This window comes from Tachypleus tridentatus, chromosome 8 (genome assembly GCF_004210375.1).
Source record: "Tachypleus tridentatus isolate NWPU-2018 chromosome 8, ASM421037v1, whole genome shotgun sequence".
NCBI classification, from domain to species: domain Eukaryota; kingdom Metazoa; phylum Arthropoda; class Merostomata; order Xiphosura; family Limulidae; genus Tachypleus; species Tachypleus tridentatus.
Window position 1 is genome coordinate 32,001,128 of NC_134832.1, and position 18,962 is coordinate 32,020,089.

General features: G+C 35.1%; 1 protein-coding gene across 6 annotated transcripts in view; it reads left to right on the forward strand.

The window, feature by feature from the left end:
- Positions 1-18,962, forward strand: part of LOC143222108 (paired box protein Pax-6-like) — a 110,601-nt gene that overhangs the window by 71,357 nt on the left and 20,282 nt on the right. For all 6 annotated transcript variants that reach the window (XM_076448062.1, XM_076448061.1, XM_076448064.1 and 3 more), the window contains one exon: positions 14,292-14,529. In XM_076448062.1, the coding sequence (XP_076304177.1) occupies positions 14,292-14,529 (238 nt within the window). The remainder of the gene's footprint in view (positions 1-14,291; positions 14,530-18,962) is intronic.

Sequence of the window (18,962 nt, forward strand, 5' to 3'; positions counted from 1 at the left end):
TTTGTAGATCAATGTATCGATATGAGAAGTTTAACCACAGTGTCTCCTAGATGTAAGCCCTCTATAGGATGTACGCACCGTGCTATTCTACCCTGTGTTTCACTCTCTGGGCTCTAAGTAATCGGTATCTTGCTTCTGCTAACGACAACAACGAGATTGCTGCGTTCCCTAGCGGTCACAGTAAACCAATTTGTGGCGGTAAAACGAGAAGCTATCTCAATTTCCAGCAACGGTAGGTGGGAACTAACTAATTTTTGCCGCCACTTAACGAGCTTACTTCACCACTCGTGATACCAATAACAATGCTGGGAAGTGAGAAAGTGGAGAAGGTACCCAATGAACACTTGCATTCGTTCAGCGTTACAGACTAAGTGAATTACACGAGTCTTGCGGATAGTTAGTTGTACATGATGGTCAGTTCTGCTCCTCGACTGACACTTAAGTGTTAGCTGTTACCTAATTCACAATAATAGGACCTGAACTTTAGTACCTTGTTTCTTCGAATTTTGATTGAAGCAAGGATAGATCGAAGCGTTTAAGAGTTTTTGGTTCAATTAAGATGTTCGTATAGATTGATTTGTTCGAAGTGTACAGACAGAAATTCTATCGCGTTTTAAACGTAACATCTGCGTTTATAAATTTGTAGCATTGACAATGCGTCGAATACAAAGTTTTTGTAACTGAGCTGCGCAGTATCACAATGAGAAACATATAATGCTTACTTTTGAGTCTTTTCAATATAAGGGACTCGAAAAAAGAAAAACAACAACATTATATTATTGTTTGTTTGAATTTTGCGCAAAGCTAGCTACTCAAGGGTTATCTGCGCTAGTCGTCCCTAATTTAGCAGTGTAATACTAGAGGAAAGGCAGCTAGTCATCACCACCCACCGCCAATTCTTGAGCTACTCTTTTACCAACGAATAATGGGATTGACCTTCACAATATAACGCCCACACGGCTGAACGGGCGAGCATGTTTTGTGCGACGAGAATTCGAACTCGCGAGCTCTTCGATTACGAGTTGAACGCCTTTACCCACCTGGTAATGCCGGGCCTGTTAAATTATTAAAATTTTTGAATTAAAAATTTAGGCCAGAAGTCGAGCTCGATCATTTTAAAAAAGCATAGAAAAGGCTGGTATTAATAAAACATTCAAGAAACGGGACAGGTTGATCAGCTTTTATTTCAATACAATATTTAATGTTTTTGTCTTTTATAAAGATAGGCTGAAACAATTGTCAGTCTTAAAAATATTTTCTTCCAATATCTGAAAGTTACATAATTTTAATAATAGATAATTTTTAACAGTTAAGGTGTTTTATTAGAAACTGTTTGAAAAAAAAAGTTGAAAACGTGTTAGTTAAGGCAGAGTAGAATGGAAGAAAATGTTATGGTTGTGAATATACTGACAAACCATGTTTATTCGGGAATTTATAGCGCGAAGTTTCACAATGGGCTTGAATTTTAGCGTTGTAAGTTCAAATGATACTCAACTATGAGACAGTGCATAATTTACTTTAAACTGCTCCGTTTTTGATATCAAACAATTCGTTTTATGTTTCGATTAATAGTACTGTAATTACGTTATAATTTCTACCAGAATAACTGACGAAATTCTACAATAACAATTAAAATTAATGATAAATGATAGTAACTATAAGCAACAGATAAAAAAAAGGCTTCAGTGGTCACTTGGTCATCGGTCATCAGTTGGATACTGATGCTGCTAACAGTGTTATTGGCTTTTACGTTGTAGTATATCGACCTTGAAAATGACATATACACTTGATATGTGTTGAAACTAGAAGGTTTTTATGAGATTACACATTAAACTAACCGGTGTATATTTAATTCATAGTTTTAACCAATAAACTAACTGAGAATACAAATTGCTTTATCACATTTTTATCAACAGCAAAAAAGTATTTTTAAACATTTCTGTTCTGTCGGACACACTTCTCATGTTTCTCTTCCCTGTCAGATTCTTCTCGCTTTAAAATTTGGTTTATAATTATTAGATATTTCTAGTGTCTCTCTTCACTGGTAGATTCTTCTCACTTTTATATTTGGTTTATAATTATTAGATACTTCTAGTGTCTCTCTTCACTGTGAGTTTCTTCTAGTTTTTACATTTGGTTTATAGTTATTAGATACTTCTAGTGTCTCTCTTCACTGTCATACTTCTCGCGTTTATATTTGGTTTATAATTATTAGATACTTCTAGTGTCTCTCTTTACTGTCAGATTCTTCTTGCTTTTATATTTGGTTTATAATTATTAGAAACTTCTAGTGTCTCTCTTCACTGCCAGATTCTTCTCGCTTTTACATTTGGTTTATAGTTATTAGGTACTTCTAGTGTTTCTCTTCACTGTGAGTTTCTTTTAGTTTTGCATTTGGTTTATAGTTATTAGATACTTCTAGTGTCTCTCTTCACTGTCAGATTCTTCTCGCTTTTACATTTGGTTTATAGTTATTAGATTCTTCTAGTGTTACTCTTCACTGTCAGATTCTCCTCGCTTTTACAATTGATTTATAGTTATCAGATACTTCTGGTGTTTCTCTTCACTGTCAGATTTTCTCGCTTTTACATTTGGTTTATAATTATTACATACTTCTAATGTCTCTCTTCACCCTTAGATTCTTCTCCTGGTTTTTGAATTTGGTTTATAGTTATTAGATACTTCTAATGTCTCTCTTCACTTGAGTTTCTTCTAGTTTTATACATTTGGTTTATAGTTATTAGATACTAGAAGTATCTTCTTGATTTTACATTTGGTTTATAATTACTAGTTTTTCTAGTGTCTCTCTTCACTGTGAGTTTCTTCTAGTTTTTACTTTTGATTTATATTTATTAGATACTTCTAGTGTCTCTCTTCACTCTTAGATACTTCTCGCTTTTACATTTGGTATATAGTCATTAGATACTTCTAGTGTCTCTCTTCACTTGAGTTTCTTTTAGTTTTTGCATTTGGTTTATAGTTATTAGATACTTCTAGTGTCTCTCTTCACTGTTAGATTCTTCTCGCTTTTACATTTGGTTTATAATTATTAGATACTTCTAGTGTCTCTCTTTACTGTCAGATTCTTCTCGCGTTTATATTTGGTTTATAATTATTAGATACTTCTAGTGTCTCTCTTCACTGTCATTCTTCTCGCGTTTATATTTGGTTTATAATTATTAGATACTTCTAGTGTTTCTTTTTACTGTTAGATTCTTGCTTTTATATTTGGTTTATAATTATTAGAAACTTCTAGTGTCTCTCTTCACTGCCAGATTCTTCTCGCATTTACATTTGGTTTATAGTTATTAGATACTTCTAGTGTCTCTCTTCACTGTCATTCTTCTCGCGTTTATATTTGGTTTATAATTATTAGATACTTCTAGTGTCTCTCTTTACTGTCAGATTCTTCTTGCTTTTATATTTGGTTTATAATTATTAGAAACGTCTAGTGTCTCTCTTCACTGCTAGATTCTTCTCGCTTTTACATTTGGTTTATAATTATTAGGTACTTCTAGTGTTTCTCTTCACTGTCAGTTTCTTCTAGTTTTTACATTTGGTTTATAGTTATTAGATACTTCTAGTGTCTTTCTTCACTGTCAGATTCTTTTCGCTTTTACATTTGGTTTATAATTATTAGGTACTTCTAGTGTTTCTCTTCACTGTGAGTTTCTTTTAGTTTTGCATTTGGTTTATAATTATTAGATTATTCTAGTGTTACTCTTCAATGTCAGATTCTCCTCGCTTTTACAATTGATTTATAATTATTAGGTACCTCTAATGTTTCTCTTCACAGTGAGTTTCTTCTAGTTTTTACATTTGGTTTATAGTTATTAGATACTTCTAGTGTCTTTCTTCACTGTCAGGTTTTTTTCGCTTTTACATTTGGTTTATAATTATTAGGTACTTCTAGTGTTTCTCTTCACTGTGAGTTTCTTTTAGTTTTGCATTTGGTTTATAGTTATTAGATACTTCTAGTGTCTCTCTTCACTGTCAGATTCTTCTCGCTTTTACATTTGGTTTATAGTTATTAGATTCTTCTAGTGTTACTCTTCACTGTCAGATTCTCCTCGCTTTTACAATTGATTTATAGTTATGAGATACGTCTGGTGTTTCTCTTCACTGTCAGATTCTTCTCGCTTTTACATTTGGTTTATAATTATTACATACTTCTAATGTCTCTATTCACCCTTATATTCTTCTCCTAGTTTTTGCATTTGGTTTATAGTTATTAGATACTTCTAGTATCTCTCTTCACTGTGAGTTTCTTCTAGTTTTTGCATTTGGTTTATAGTTATTAGATACTTCTAGTATCTCTCTTCACTGTGAGTTTCTTCTAGTTTTTGCATTTGGTTAATAGTTATTAGATACTTCTAGTATCTCTCTTCACTGTGAGTTTCTTCTAGTTTTTGCATTTGGTTTATAGTTATTAGATACTTCTAGTGTCTTTCTTTACTGTCAGATTTTTTTTGATTTTACACTTGGTTTATAATTATTAGATACTTCTAGTATCTTTCTTTACTGTGAGTTTCTTCTAGTTTTTACATTTGATTTATATTTATTAGATACTTCTAGTGTCTCTCTTCACTGTCATTCTTCTCGCTCTTACATTTGGTTTATAATTATTAGATACTTCAAGTGTCTCTCTTCACTGTCAGATTCTTCTCCCGTTTATATTTGGTTTATAGTTATTAGATACTTCTAGTGTCTCTCTTCACTGTCATTCTTCTCGCTTTTACATTTGGTTTATAGTTATTAGATACTTCTAGTGTCTCTCTTCACTCTTAGATACTTCTCGCTTTTACATTTGGTATATAATTATTAGATACTTCTAGTGTCTCTCTTCACTGTCATTCTTCTCGCTTTTACATTTGGTTTATAGTTATTAGATACTTCTAGTGTCTCTCTTCACTCTTAGATACTTCTCGCTTTTACATTTGGTATATAATTATTAGATACTTCTAGTGTATCTCTTCACTGTCAGATACTTCTGTTTCCGTCTTCCATCAAAATCAGATACTTCTGATATAACTTGGTAACACTGTCAGATACTTCTGATATAGTTTGGTATTGCTGTCAGATACTTCTGATATAGTTTGGTATTACTGTCAGATACTTCTGATATAGTTTGGTATCACTGTCAGATACTTCTGATATAGTTTGGTATTACTGTCAGATACTTCTGATATAGTTTGGTATCACTGTTAGATGTTTCTGATATAGTTTGGTATTACTGTCAGATACTTCTGATATAGTTTGGTATTACTGTCAGATACTCCTGTTTCAGTGTGTTATCAACGTTGGTAAAAGAGTAGCTTAAGAGTTGATGGTGAGTGGTGATGAATAGCTGCCTTCCCCTTAAGTTTACTTTGCTAAATTACGGATGGGTAGCGCAGATAACCCTCGTGTAGCTTTGCGCGAATTTGAAATACAGATACGTAAATTATCAACGTCACATACTTCTGATGTAGTTTGCATCAATGTCAGATATAAAGAGTTTATTATTTTTAACAGGCATATTTGTGTTAAACGTTTGGTTTCTAATAAGTTCTATGTGATAGTTGTGATTCAGTTTGTTACCAGTATGAGATATTTTTAAATGAGCTTAGACATTTATCTTCGCTCGATATACTTCTTGTTTTACTACTGACTTGTTATAACTTTCAACTAATCCTTATTTTATAATTCGGTCGCTACTACTGTCACATACTTCTATTAATTTTGTGTATTAACTCTGTTAGATGTTTCTCGTTTACTTTTATTTGTGTTCCCCGCTGGAACAGCGGTAAGTCTACGATTTTCAAAGCTAAAATCAGGGGTTCGATTTCTGTCGGTGGATACAGCAGATAGCCCGATACGGCTTTGCTATAAGGAAAAACATACACTTTTATTTGTTGACTGTGTAAAATATTAATGGTTTGCTATCACTGTTAGATATCCATTACTCTCTGTCGATGTCTGGTGTAAGATATTCCGTTTGATTTATTATAGATATCCATTACTCTCTGTCGATGTCCGGTGTAAGATATTCCGTTTGATTTATTATAGCGAGTGTGCTTCATATAGAAATAATACATAAAGCTTTATAAATCCGTAGACTTACTCTGTCCCACCTCTTCATAGTGCCAGTTACTTGTTGAATTACTTTAATTTATTATTATTGTCAGAGATTCTAGTCTTATGTTTGATGTTGATGTCACTGCAGTTTTACTTTTTTATTATTTGGATATTTTTTCACTCTGAATTACTTCTTATTTTACATGTGGCTTATTGTTACTGTCAGTTACTTCTAGTTTCATTTTGTTTGTTTGTTTTACTGTCATATCTTTGGATCTGATTTTCACTTCGTTTGTTATTTACTGTCAGTTACTTCTTGTTTTACGTTTAATACTCCCTTTACATTTTCTGTTATCTATATATTTATAGAACTTGCTAGTTCGTTATTCCCCTCTTTATTCATTCATTAATTAAACTGGTTCCTTTGTTGTGGATGCTTTCCGCAACAATCTGCAGTTTGTAAAAACGTAAATCCTAAAGCAAACTGCGTTATGAAGATTGGTAGTTTTTCCAGTGACAATGTCAATATTTCCACTGCAGACTCATCGCCACTACGTAAATTCTCCTATAACTAAACGAAGGAAAACATCTTTTTTTGCATATTATAGGTATGGCTAAGCTTGAATGTGATAACGTGATTACGCTTAGATATACGATACTCCCTCAATAAAACGTGATAAAATTTGACTTTGCGATTAGTTTAGATCAAATTGCGGGTAAATAACATTTGTTATGAGTGGACAATAGCTTTAGTGTGCGCACTCGTTTCAAAAAAGTAAAAATCTATACTGTGATCCGAATAAAATCCTGTTTCCGTTTATTATATAACGTGAATGTGTGGTAGATACCATAACTGTGACATTTTCCTGTGAAAAAACGGTCAATTGGTATTTGATCTACGCACTCATATCGGGTTCTTTTGGTGCGCAAAACACGTGTTGCCATTCGCAACCGTCTATAAAAACTATGGTTCCCGATGCTATTGCTTTATTGGCGCCCTTACTAAGGCAGGAAAACATGAAAACAGCCTTGGCAAATTACATTAGTTCTTAATGAAAAGCCGCAGGATGAATCTGTGAATTCTGTTCCTGATTTTCTAAGTTCTAAAGTAATGTAACAGCGTATATAAAGTGTTTGCTTGTTGACTGTCTGGCGTCTCGTATACTTTATATAAATTACATTTTTAGAAGAAACAAACAAAACGCGCGTAGTCTTGATAAAGATTTTTGTTCATCTGTTGTTGGAATACTAGAGTGACATCACGTTGCCTGATTGGTCTGATATGAGTACGTTTTAAGGGCTTTTCTCAAGCCATACACGATCAGAAACTGAGGATGTATCGAATATCAGAAGGTATAAAAATACATATTATTGAAGGAATTTATATCTTTTCTCAAACTCACAAAAAATTTTTTCAGTGTGTTGTTAAGCCTCGCGATCTACTCGTTAATTAATAATGCAATTATTTGTATTCATCATATGCATATTATGTCTTATACTGGATCAGCGAAAACCTTTCCATCTTACGAGGCTAAACTTTGAAGTTCGATTATCCGGCCCGGCATGACCAGGTGGTTAAGGCGCTCGCCTCCTAATCTAAGGGTCGCAGGTTCGAATCCCCGTCACACCAAACATACTCGCCCTTTCAGCCGTGAGGACGTGATAATGTACAGTCAATCCCACTATTCGTTAGTAAAATAGTAGCCCAAGAGTTGACAATAGGTGGTGATGACTAGCTGCCTTCCCTTTAGTCTTACACTGCTAAATTAAGGATGGCTAACGCAGGTAGCCCTCATGTAGCTTTACGCGAAATTAAAAAAGAAACAAACAACTCAATTATTCACGGTTGACAAAGAGCAGATAGTCCTTTGTGTAGCTCTGCGTTAAAAACAAACACAAAAGCATATTTTGGCTATTTCGTGTGATATAAACTTAGAGATCACGGACATGTGTTTTAGATGGGTTGTTTTAAGGAATATAAAATCAATTATTACATTTCAGAAGTTGTTCTTTCGTAATGAAACTGGAGGTAGAAAAATAAAGACGTGTGAACAAACTCGAGCACCATGTGAACTAGAAACAAGGAGTTGTGGCAGAAAAAAAATAGTGCGCTTCGATAAAGGAATTCTCAATAACCGCGGCACTTCAGACAGAATTAGAGTAAATTAATCTCTAACACTTTTTCTTAATTCTTATTTTTAGTAGCTATATTTTGTGCGCCAACAATACAAGTCGTGGGGCACGTGTACACTGGAACCGATTTTATTATTCATCAGGATATTTACCAGGTTATCCTCAAGATGAAATTCTTTAAAGCAATATTAGAGTAATCTAATCTATGAAACTTTGGGCGTGTTTAAACACATCAATCGAATGGGTTTCATCTCCTGATTCCAAAACTGTAAATAGATCTGAAACCGGTTCAGACTCGACGATGCTATGAGTTCAAAGTTTATACTTGAAAACAAACAAAGAGAATCTGAGCCGTTCAATGAGCCACTATGCCGCGACTAAAAATAGTGCGTTTTGTTGGCGGCGTTTTCTAAATTTAATTTTCAATTCTTTAAAAAGATTTTTCTACGAGAATTCAACTCAACTATTCGTCTGCAAAGTTACTTCTTCTCCTGAGTTGTTAAGTTTCTCGTCGATAAAATACATTCAGATTATCAGGGAAAGGCTTCCGTTTTCATCGGTTTTCTTAGCTCATGTTTTGTATTGTTACTCGGGAAAACTGAACTCCACTTACAAACAATAACGAAACGCTCAAACACATAAGCCTCCAGTTACCCCTAATCCCTCTCGAGTGGGACTTTTAAACGATCCAAAACGTCTTTAGACTCCAGGAAATCCAGTACGATTTTTCCAAGTCTATTCGGTAAACTTCAAACACGGCGCTGTGTTGTGATAAGAGGTATGAATTTAAGAAGGCAAAAACTTGATCCTCCAACTGATATTCCGTAGTGGTCTCAATCGGCTCGAGGAGGGCTCCTATCATGTAGCAGAAGTTTGGGTTAATTCTATTTAGCCTTGTTTGGTGACAAGAACGAACTTTTGTATCGGTTGGAGTACCTTATTCAGCGTTGTCGGTCTCTAGCATGGTGACCAACGACGGCCTTGCTTCCAACAGTCCCACGTGAAATCCAGAATACTATAGAAGAATGCCTCTTAAGAAAAGATATTTCTTTACACGGATCGCTTTGTTGAAGTCACTCGGGCAGGTTCTTCGGCTTTAGAGCGCATACACTGTGTTGCGATAAATGTATGGACTAGCATTAAAGCGCAGGTTGCAAAGACCTAAGGATGTAACAGTAGGCTTTGCTAAAGGCACGTGAAATAGCCGAACGACTATTGAATGTTCAACTATAGAGGGTGGGTACATTTTGCCAAAGGAGTTGAACAATAGACATTGAACGCCATGATACATTACAAGCCGGCTGACAACACCAACATTACCCTGTCGTCGGATCCTCATTTTGCAAAAGAGACCACTGGTGGTGGTTTTGTCGTTCTTGCTACCATTCGCTATGCCTCTTTAACACGAGTCAATAGAGGTCACTACGTGTTCTTTCAACTCCCATACGGGAAAGCGAGACGATAGAATATTTAACCCCTCGATTGCAGGAGAGGCAAATTTGTCACTTTATTCAACTTAACAACTGAAAGAACATGAGACTGGATGGTTCAGATTCAGAAGTAATAGACGACCATATATTAAAACTGCTCATTTTTCTTACAACCACTTTGTAGAAACACGCGGAAGTTGTCCAAAGAAAATGGGGAACACGTTTATTACAAAACATTATTTGTGGAGAGATTTTGTTGAAAACGTTATAACAAACGCATAAACATTAACAGAGAAATCCAAAAACGTGGAATCTGAGTATAAAAATGATCGAAGTTTTTGAGTATTTTTATTACTTTAATAAAATCTTAGTAAAATAAAATGTTTAGAAAAAACAACCTTTACATTCCAGGCGTTTTAATCAACGTTTCGCCTTTGCATCTTCCTTAGGTTAATATATACAACTGTTTGATATTAGAATAGTCGTTAAATTGTAAAACTTGTTTGTTTGTTTGTTTGTTTTTGAATTTCGCACAAAGCTACTCGAGGGCTATCTGTGCTAGCCGTCCCTAATTTAGCAGTGTAAGACTAGAGGGAAGGCAGCTAGTCATCACCACCCACCGCCAACTCTTGGGCTACTCTTTTACCAACGAATAGTGGGATTGACCGTCACATTATAACGCCTCTACGGCTGAAAGGGCGAGCATGTTTGGCGCGACTGGGATGCGAACCCGCGACCCTCAGATTACGAGTCGCACGCTTGGCCATGCCGGGCCAATTGTAAAACTGCTTGTAATGTTCCAATTCGCAACTCTGCTGTAATATGAGTTAACAGCAGGAAAGTTATTATACTTATTTAGTTATTGATTCAATATTACAGCATAGTTATATACTAACTATAGAACTATACTAATATATTACATATAAAACTATTTTATAACATATAAGAATAAAGATAACTATATGTTTTATGATTAGCTAAAAACATAGATCGAAAACAATAGCTGCTCAGAAACAATAACAAGTGGAAGCAAAGAATAAACAGTTTGTAAATAGTATTAACCATAAACTGTAAGGTTGTATGATACTCCAGAATACTCAAGTGTTAAACTGAAAATAACAGCATATTGGTACGATGCGTTGTTTTATGATTGGTGGTTTAGTTACATATACCACCCATTGTCTCTGTTCACTTTTTTTTTTTTATGGGTATAACTTCCATATATTTTCTGTCTTTAAAATCTTTGGCTATTTGTAGAAAACACCCAGATATTAAAGAGAGAAACAAATGTAAAGAAACGCAAAATAAAAAACCCACTTATACATCAACTAAAACCAAAATTAAATCAATATAAAGGAATACTTTTATATCTATACTAATTAATAACCTAACATCCAACTGTGACGCCCCCTACAATCTGGTACTCGTTTATACTCTCGTCTCTAAGACATGTATCCGACAACGGTCACTTGCAAACTCTCTTTTTCTTTATCTGAAGATGACCTAGGAAGGTCGAAATGTTGTTCTCTCCTTATCAATAAGTGTGAACACCCATACCAGCCGTTCTGAGATACAAAACTTTAGATGGGTTTAGGTTTTCTGTGTTTGGGGTACCTTGTTTGCATAGGATAGACTACGTAGTCTATCAAATCATTTGTAATATATGTAGGAGAAACCGGACGACCTGTTCACACGAGTATCTCAGAACACATCACTGTGTAAAATACAAATGATCAACACAAAACCGTTCCAGCTGAGCACACGGTACCCTAAACACAGAAAACCGAAACTCATTTAAACTTTATCTTAAAAAAACCATAAATTTTAAAGAGATCAAATATGTGGAAGCTAAACTCATTAACAAAAAATATCCAAAAATGAACAGAGATAATGAATAGGTGGTACATGTAACATATTATAGTCCACTATATTTGTATATGTCATAAAATAGTTACATATGTAATACGTTAGTATAGCTATATAGTTAGTATTATAACTGTGCTACAATATTAGAACAATAGTAAAACAATTACAATAATTTATATATTGCTAGACGCACGTTTCGGCAGATTGGAGATATAAAACATTACAAACAGCTGTGTATATTAATCCTGAGGAGCCGTAAAGGCGAACCGTTAGCTAAAATAATATATATACTTGTACATCTGAAGTGTAGGGGTCGTTTTCTCCTAACCGTTTTTACTACAAATTGTGAAAGACAACAACATTTTGGATATAACGAAAACATAAGCGTTAAGATAACATATTCTAAATCACCTTTTAAAGTATAGCCCCTCTCCCATGTTACAGCGGCAGATATGTGGACTTACATTGTTAGATAACCTGCGGTGGGCAGAGCGTAGATAGTCCATTGGGTATTTTTGTGCTCAGTAACAAACAACAATTTCAAATATTGTGTTTTTTATGAATAATTACATACATTCTTTTTACTTATTTATGGTTTCGATTAATTTACTGGCTGTTACTTCATTTTGCTTATAAGTAACGTGAACGAACGGAATGTTTTTCAATAAAGAACCTTTTCATTAGAACCGAAGACCCAGCTAATACCGTATCCATTGTTATGCAAATTTGGAAAATAGGATTTTTGTATTGGTTTTACAATGTTTTTTTCCTTTTTATTCGGGGAAAGAAAAACCATTGTTAATTCAAAAGAAGTCACTTCCGTGTTGCTTTAGAACCGCATTTTAATTGCAAATCTCCCGCTGCACAATTCCTCAAAAATTCAATATTTTCGTCAGCCTTCACTGTACTACGCAGCGTTAGCACGCGAGCTCGAGCAAGCAGAGGGAAGACTGCAAACGTTTCTAGACACGCTCAGTCAACAAAAGTGGAACTCGACTTATGAGCGAGTACTCACACATGGAGACATCTACCTCCGAGGGAAAATTTGATCGTTGTATGAAATGCTAGGACTACTTTTATTTCTTTTGGGATACAGATCTTTTGGTTCTGTTACGACAATTACGTTATACATCTGTTCTTTCTCTTCGTGTTTCACAGATATGGTACAATTAAATCTGTTTGACTAGTCAAGTCAATTTGATTATCTATTTAATTTAGGTCACATACATGTGCTTCCATTTATTTGAAGGTTTGTTTTAACAAGCAGAAATTCCGTTAACAGTGAGAAACGAAGTGTAGTTACTACTACACCGTGCCTTTGTGTCGATTCATAGTGAATTACGTGATTAAACACTGTCTCTCACATCGTTTGTTTTGACGAGTTTGCAACCAAATGAAATACGAACTGTGTCTTCGTTTGAAACAGGGAATAACTATAGTCATGTATATGAATCTGATTATACATTAGCTAAGTTATTGAGATTATTGTGGTTCATTTTTTTCATAAATTTTGTTGTAGTTCTTTTATATGACTCTTCCCCACGATGGCTTACAATGCTAAATCAGGTTTCGATCCCTGCAATGGGCATAACATTCTATAGCTTTACATTTATCTGTAAAACAAACAAATAAACGTTTTTAATTCCAATCAAGTCACTTATGACAGCAGTAAAGAAAAAATCATTTCACCAGTGTATTTAATTACCTGTTCTTACGTTTCGGTTTTCCACATCATGTGCTTTTTGGCGTCGTACTAATTGCTTTTTCTTTTATATTTTAACTAGTGGTGCATTTCTAGAGTACTGAAAGAGATGCAAAGACTCATTCGTTTGGTGCGTCAGGCGCAGACCCAGCATGGCCAGGTGGTTAGGGCACTCGGCTCGTAATCTGAGGGTGGTTGCAGGTTCGAATCCCCGTTTTAGCCGTGAGGGTGTTATAATGTCACGATCAATCCCACTATTCGTTGGTAAAAGAGTAGTTCAAGAGTTGGCGGTGGGTGGTGATAAGTAGCTGACTTCCCTCTAATCTTACACTGATAAATTATGGAGGGCTAACGCAGATGGACCTCGTGTAGCTTTGCGCGAAATTGAAAAACAAAACAAAACATCAGGCATTTCCAAAATTATACTGGATGTATTTGAACTAAATGCTAAAAACCTTGATGTGAAAAGATTTTAAACGTTTAACGCGATGGAACATAATAATGTTCTTGTACATTTAGTTTCTACCTATTGGCACTTTACGTGCAGTAGTTATTATTTAAATTAAATTATATTGTATAATACTTGTCACTTGTTTCGTAACGAAAAAGGGAGAAGTTAAAGGATTATATAATATTATCATATAACAAAATATATGCTCCAGAAGATGTGTTTATATAATATTATCATATAACAAAATATATGCTCCAGAAGATGTGTTTATATAATATTATCATATCACAGAATATATGCTCCAGAAGCTATGTGTTTATATAATATTATCATATCACAGAATATATGCGACAGAAGATATGTGTTTATATAATATTATCATATCACAGAATATATGCTCCAGAAGCTATGTGTTTATATAATATTATCATATCACAGAATATATGCTACAGAAGATATGTGTTTATATAATATTATCATATCACAGAATATATGCTCCAGAAGCTATGTGTTTATATAATATTATCATATCACAGAATATATGCTACAGAAGATATGTGTTTATATAATATTATCATATCACAGAATATATGCTCCAGACGCTGTGTGTTTAGTTTTCAAATCGGTGATTTTATTTCTTTGTTCTTCCCAGGTTTCCTCCATAAATCGTGTTTTACGAAACCTCGCTGCACAAAAGGAGCAACATGTACAAGCACAGGCACAAGATGCTGTCTATGATAAACTGCGCATGCTCAATGGACAAGGATGGCCTCGACCAAACCCTTGGTATCCAGCAAGTGCTACGTTTGGGGGTCTAACTCCCGCTTGTGTCCCTCCTCCAGTTACTGTCCCAGGTCTGTCCACCGAGAACGGCCCAATTCAGAAAAAAGGTAACACGTAGATTTATGTCCATTAGATGAAAATACACTTCACGACAATGACTACTAAACGTTACCAGAATGATCCCTGAGCTTTACGACAGTGACTACTTATAGTACGAATCGTTACCAGAATGATCCCTGAGCTTTACGACAGTGACTACTTATAGTACGAATCGTTACCAGAATGATCCCTGAGCTTTTACGACAGAATGTGACTACTTATAGTACGAATCGTTACCAGAATGATCCCTGAGCTTTACGACAGTGACTACTTATAGTACGAATCGTTACCAGAATGATCCCTGAGCTTTACGACAGTGACTACTTATAGTACGAATCGTTACCAGAATGATCCCTGAGCTTTACGACAGTGACTACTTATAGTACGAATCGTTACCAGAATGATCCCTGAGCTTTACGACAGTGACTACTTATAGCACAAATCGTTACCAGAATAATCCTTGAACTACATGCTCACATTATTATGACTTATATGTTAACTCTACATTCGGGCCACTGTATGTTGAATCACGTTTTAATATTCGGATGAAGATATGAATTCATAATTTCTAAACAATTATAATGGTATCGTCCGTCTTAACTGGGTACTTAAAACCAAGTAGTGAAGGGATTCCACAGTTAACACTTTGTAACAGTCTAAAATGAACATGCCGCTAAAATCAGGGTTTAACAACAATAGGAAGAAAACAGTTTATTCACAATCACAACACTTACAAATAAATTCAACACAGTTAATAAACAAATACCTAATATTAATAAACAATGTATAAATGTTTATAAATTAATAATAATGAAATCAGGAAGTAAAAACTCAATCTCCTCTCTAAAAAATACAGCACGTGCAATATTCCAACAATATACTTAAACATCGATAACAATACCGAGTGACTGTCTCCTGACTCTCTCGTTCTCATAATGAAGCTGCTGGCCGTGTATTTATTCACTCAGTAGGTCACGAAAGTGCATCTCATGTATTCATAAATTTACATAGTCTTCTGCTACATTAATAGTATTTCTATGTCACCGCTAGGGAGGCTGGCGTCATTGTCATCATAAAATGCATATTCATTTAAAATTTAAATGCTTATTTAGAAAGGATGTGTGTTTGTGTGTGTTTTCGAATAGCAAAGCCACATCGGGCTATCTGCTGAGTTCACCGTTTTAGAAAGGGAGTTAGAATTACAATGCAACTAAAAGGTCATAAATATACTAAACTATATGAGGAAATAATATTTGAACAATGAGTGTAATCCGGTTCGTCCACCTAGGGAAGTCGAACTCCTGACCTCAGCAGTGTAAATCCGAAGATTTACCTCTGTCCCACCAGGGGGCTGTTCGATCTATAAACTCAACCATAATAATAAAACAAATATAATATGTTATTTTTTTTACAACTGTGAAATAAACGTAAAATAATTATGAAAATAATTAAGGTAAACGTAAATTACGTAACCAGTGACCGATGTAATGTACAATCATATGAAAAAGTTAGGACACCCTATGAAAGCCTATGGATTTTTGTAAGATTTTTGGATATATAGATATTTAATCTCAATATTTAAAATATTGAGAGATTATAAGAATATAACTAAACAATTAAAACTGAAGAAAAGACTTTTCAAGATCTTATGTACATGTAAATCTACAAAAATGCATATTCTAATTGAGGGAAAAGTTAGGACACTCTACCCCCTAATAGCTAGTGTTACCCACTTTGGCTGAAATAACTGCAGTGAGACGCTTCTTGTAGCCATCTACCAGTCTCTGACATCGGTCTGAAGAAAGTTTGCCCCACTCCTCAATGCAAAATTCTGTCAGCTGCGAGATGTTTGAGGGGTTTCTTGCATGTACAGCTCGTTTCAAGTCACCCCACAGCATCTCAATAGGATTAAGATCCAGGCTTTGGCTCGGCCATTTCAGGACTCTCCATTTCTTAGTTTTCAGCCAGTCCTTGGTGGATTTACTGTTATATTTTGGGTTATTGTCGTGTTGCAGGGTCCAGGTCCGCTTCAGCTTTACTTTTCTTACAGATGGTCTCACATAATCTTCAAGCACCCTTTGATACACAGTAGAATGCATGGTGGATTCTATGAATGTGAGCTGTCCAGGTCCTGCTGCAGCAAAGCAGCCCCAAACCATGACACTTCCACCTCCATTCTTCACAGATGTTATGAGGTTCTTTTCTTGGAATGCTGTATTTGGTTTCTGTTCTGGTGTCCAAATAATTCAATTTTGGACTTATCCGTCCAAAGAACATTATTCCAGAAGTCCTGATCTTTGTCTACATTCTTTCTAGCAAACTTCAGTCTGGTCTTGATGCTTCTCTTAGAGATCAAAGGTTTCCTCCTTGCACACCTCCCATGCAAGTTAAACTTGTGCAGTCTCTTTCTGATTGTAGACACATGCACTTTCACATCAACGGTAGCTAGAGCCTGCTGTAGGTCCCGTGATGACATGTTAGGGTGTTTGGAGACCTCTTTTAGCATCTTGCGGTCTCGGGGTGAACTAGCTTGGACGACCAGATCTGGGCATGTTGGCAGTTGTTTTGAAAGACCTCCACTTGTAGACTATTTTCCGGACAGTGAAATGGCTGATTTCAAAATATTTTGGGATCTTTTTAAATCCATTACCAGACTCGTATGCTGCTACAATTTTCTTTCTGAAGGCCTCAGACAGCCATTTTGCTCTCACTATGGTGCTCACTCTCACTTCAACAGTCAGGAGCACACCAAACTAAATGTCTGAGGTTTAAATAGGGCAAGCCTCATTGAAAATGCTGAGTAACGATCTTCTAATCATGTGCACCTGGTGTGATACACCCGTGTGTGAGTTGAGCTATTTTAAGTGGGAATAAATGTGGGAGTGTCCTAACTTTTCCTCAGTTAGAATATGCATTTTTGTAGAATGACATTTACAGAAGATCTTGAAAAGTCTTTTCTTCAGTTTTAATTGTTTAGTTATATTCCTATAATCTCTTAGTATTTTAAATATTGAGATTAAATATCTATATATCCAAGAATGTTACAAAAATACATAGGCTTTCATAGGGTGTCCTAACTTTTTCACATGACTGTATATAGTGCTTGTTTGTAGATGTCCAATCTTTAGAAAGGGCATGATGTATTGTGCTACATTAAAATAAGTGACTGAATCTTTAAAACTATTTATTGTAGTAAAATACAATTTCATTGGTTAAACATTGAAAATGTTAAGTTCCGTTAAAAAACTTTGGGAATTTTTATCTCTTTTTTTCAATAACGCAGGACTGGCAAGTCTAACAAAGTGTTTGTCAGTATAACGGATACTGTTAGGACCAGTTAACACTGACTGTTAGAGATGATGCTTACAGTGGGTTTCATATAAGGATAGGCTTGATATGCTAATCAATAATGATGAAATTATTACTGAATACCATTTGTGACAACTTTCAGGCATCCTGTTCTGTGGAGAAACTTTTGTGTTTCTGCCGCTAGTGAAACTCCTGTAGCGCCTCCTACTGGCACAGAGGCATGTCTGCAGACTCAAACCTCTAAAATCCGGGTTTCGATATCCGTGGTTGGCAGAGTACAGACAGCCCATTGTGTAGCTTTGTGCTCACTTCTAAGCGAACATACTTCTGTAGTTTTGTTTTTACGATCGGCAGTTTTTTTTACAACCATTTTTAGCCCTGACAGTGTTTGATCCAAAGAACTACGAGTTGGTGAAATAATAAGTTACAATTCTGATGGCAAGTACAGTTTGTCGGGTCCAGGGATCTTTTTTGTCCGAAAGGAGCTAATGTGACCAAGTCTTTGGAAATGAGCTAATGTAATAAAGACTATGGAAAGGAGTGAAACAGACTTTGGAAATGAGCTATTATATGAGTCTTTGAATATGAGATAATATAACCCATTCTTTGGGGAGGGGAAGCTAATGTAATACAGACAACTCAGTGTAAAAGAAAACTCAAGGGAAAGAAAAATGATACCTTTAAAACTCACTGTGATATAACTCATTAAGCATTAATACACCATGTTCATGTTAACAAATGGCACAAGTGTATGTGAATTACAAGGACTGCTATCTCTGTAGTCACTACGATCAAACAGTGTTCAAACCACGTTGGTTCTTCAGGAATCACGTAAACATTCCCCACATTATAGAAACGGTATATACATAAAACTTTTTTGTTTGTTTGTAGTTAAGCACAAAAGTAAACAAAGAACCATCGGTGCTGTGTTTGCCACCGCGGGTGTAGAAAGCCTGTTTTTATCGCATAAGTATACAGTTATTGCTGTGCCATTGGCGAGATTACATGTGTGGAAATCATATATAGATGTATATAGGTGAAAGTACAACATTTTTATTTGTTTGTTCGTGATTAAGCATAAGACTATACAATGAGTTATATGTACTGTGCTTACCACGGGGATCAAAACCCG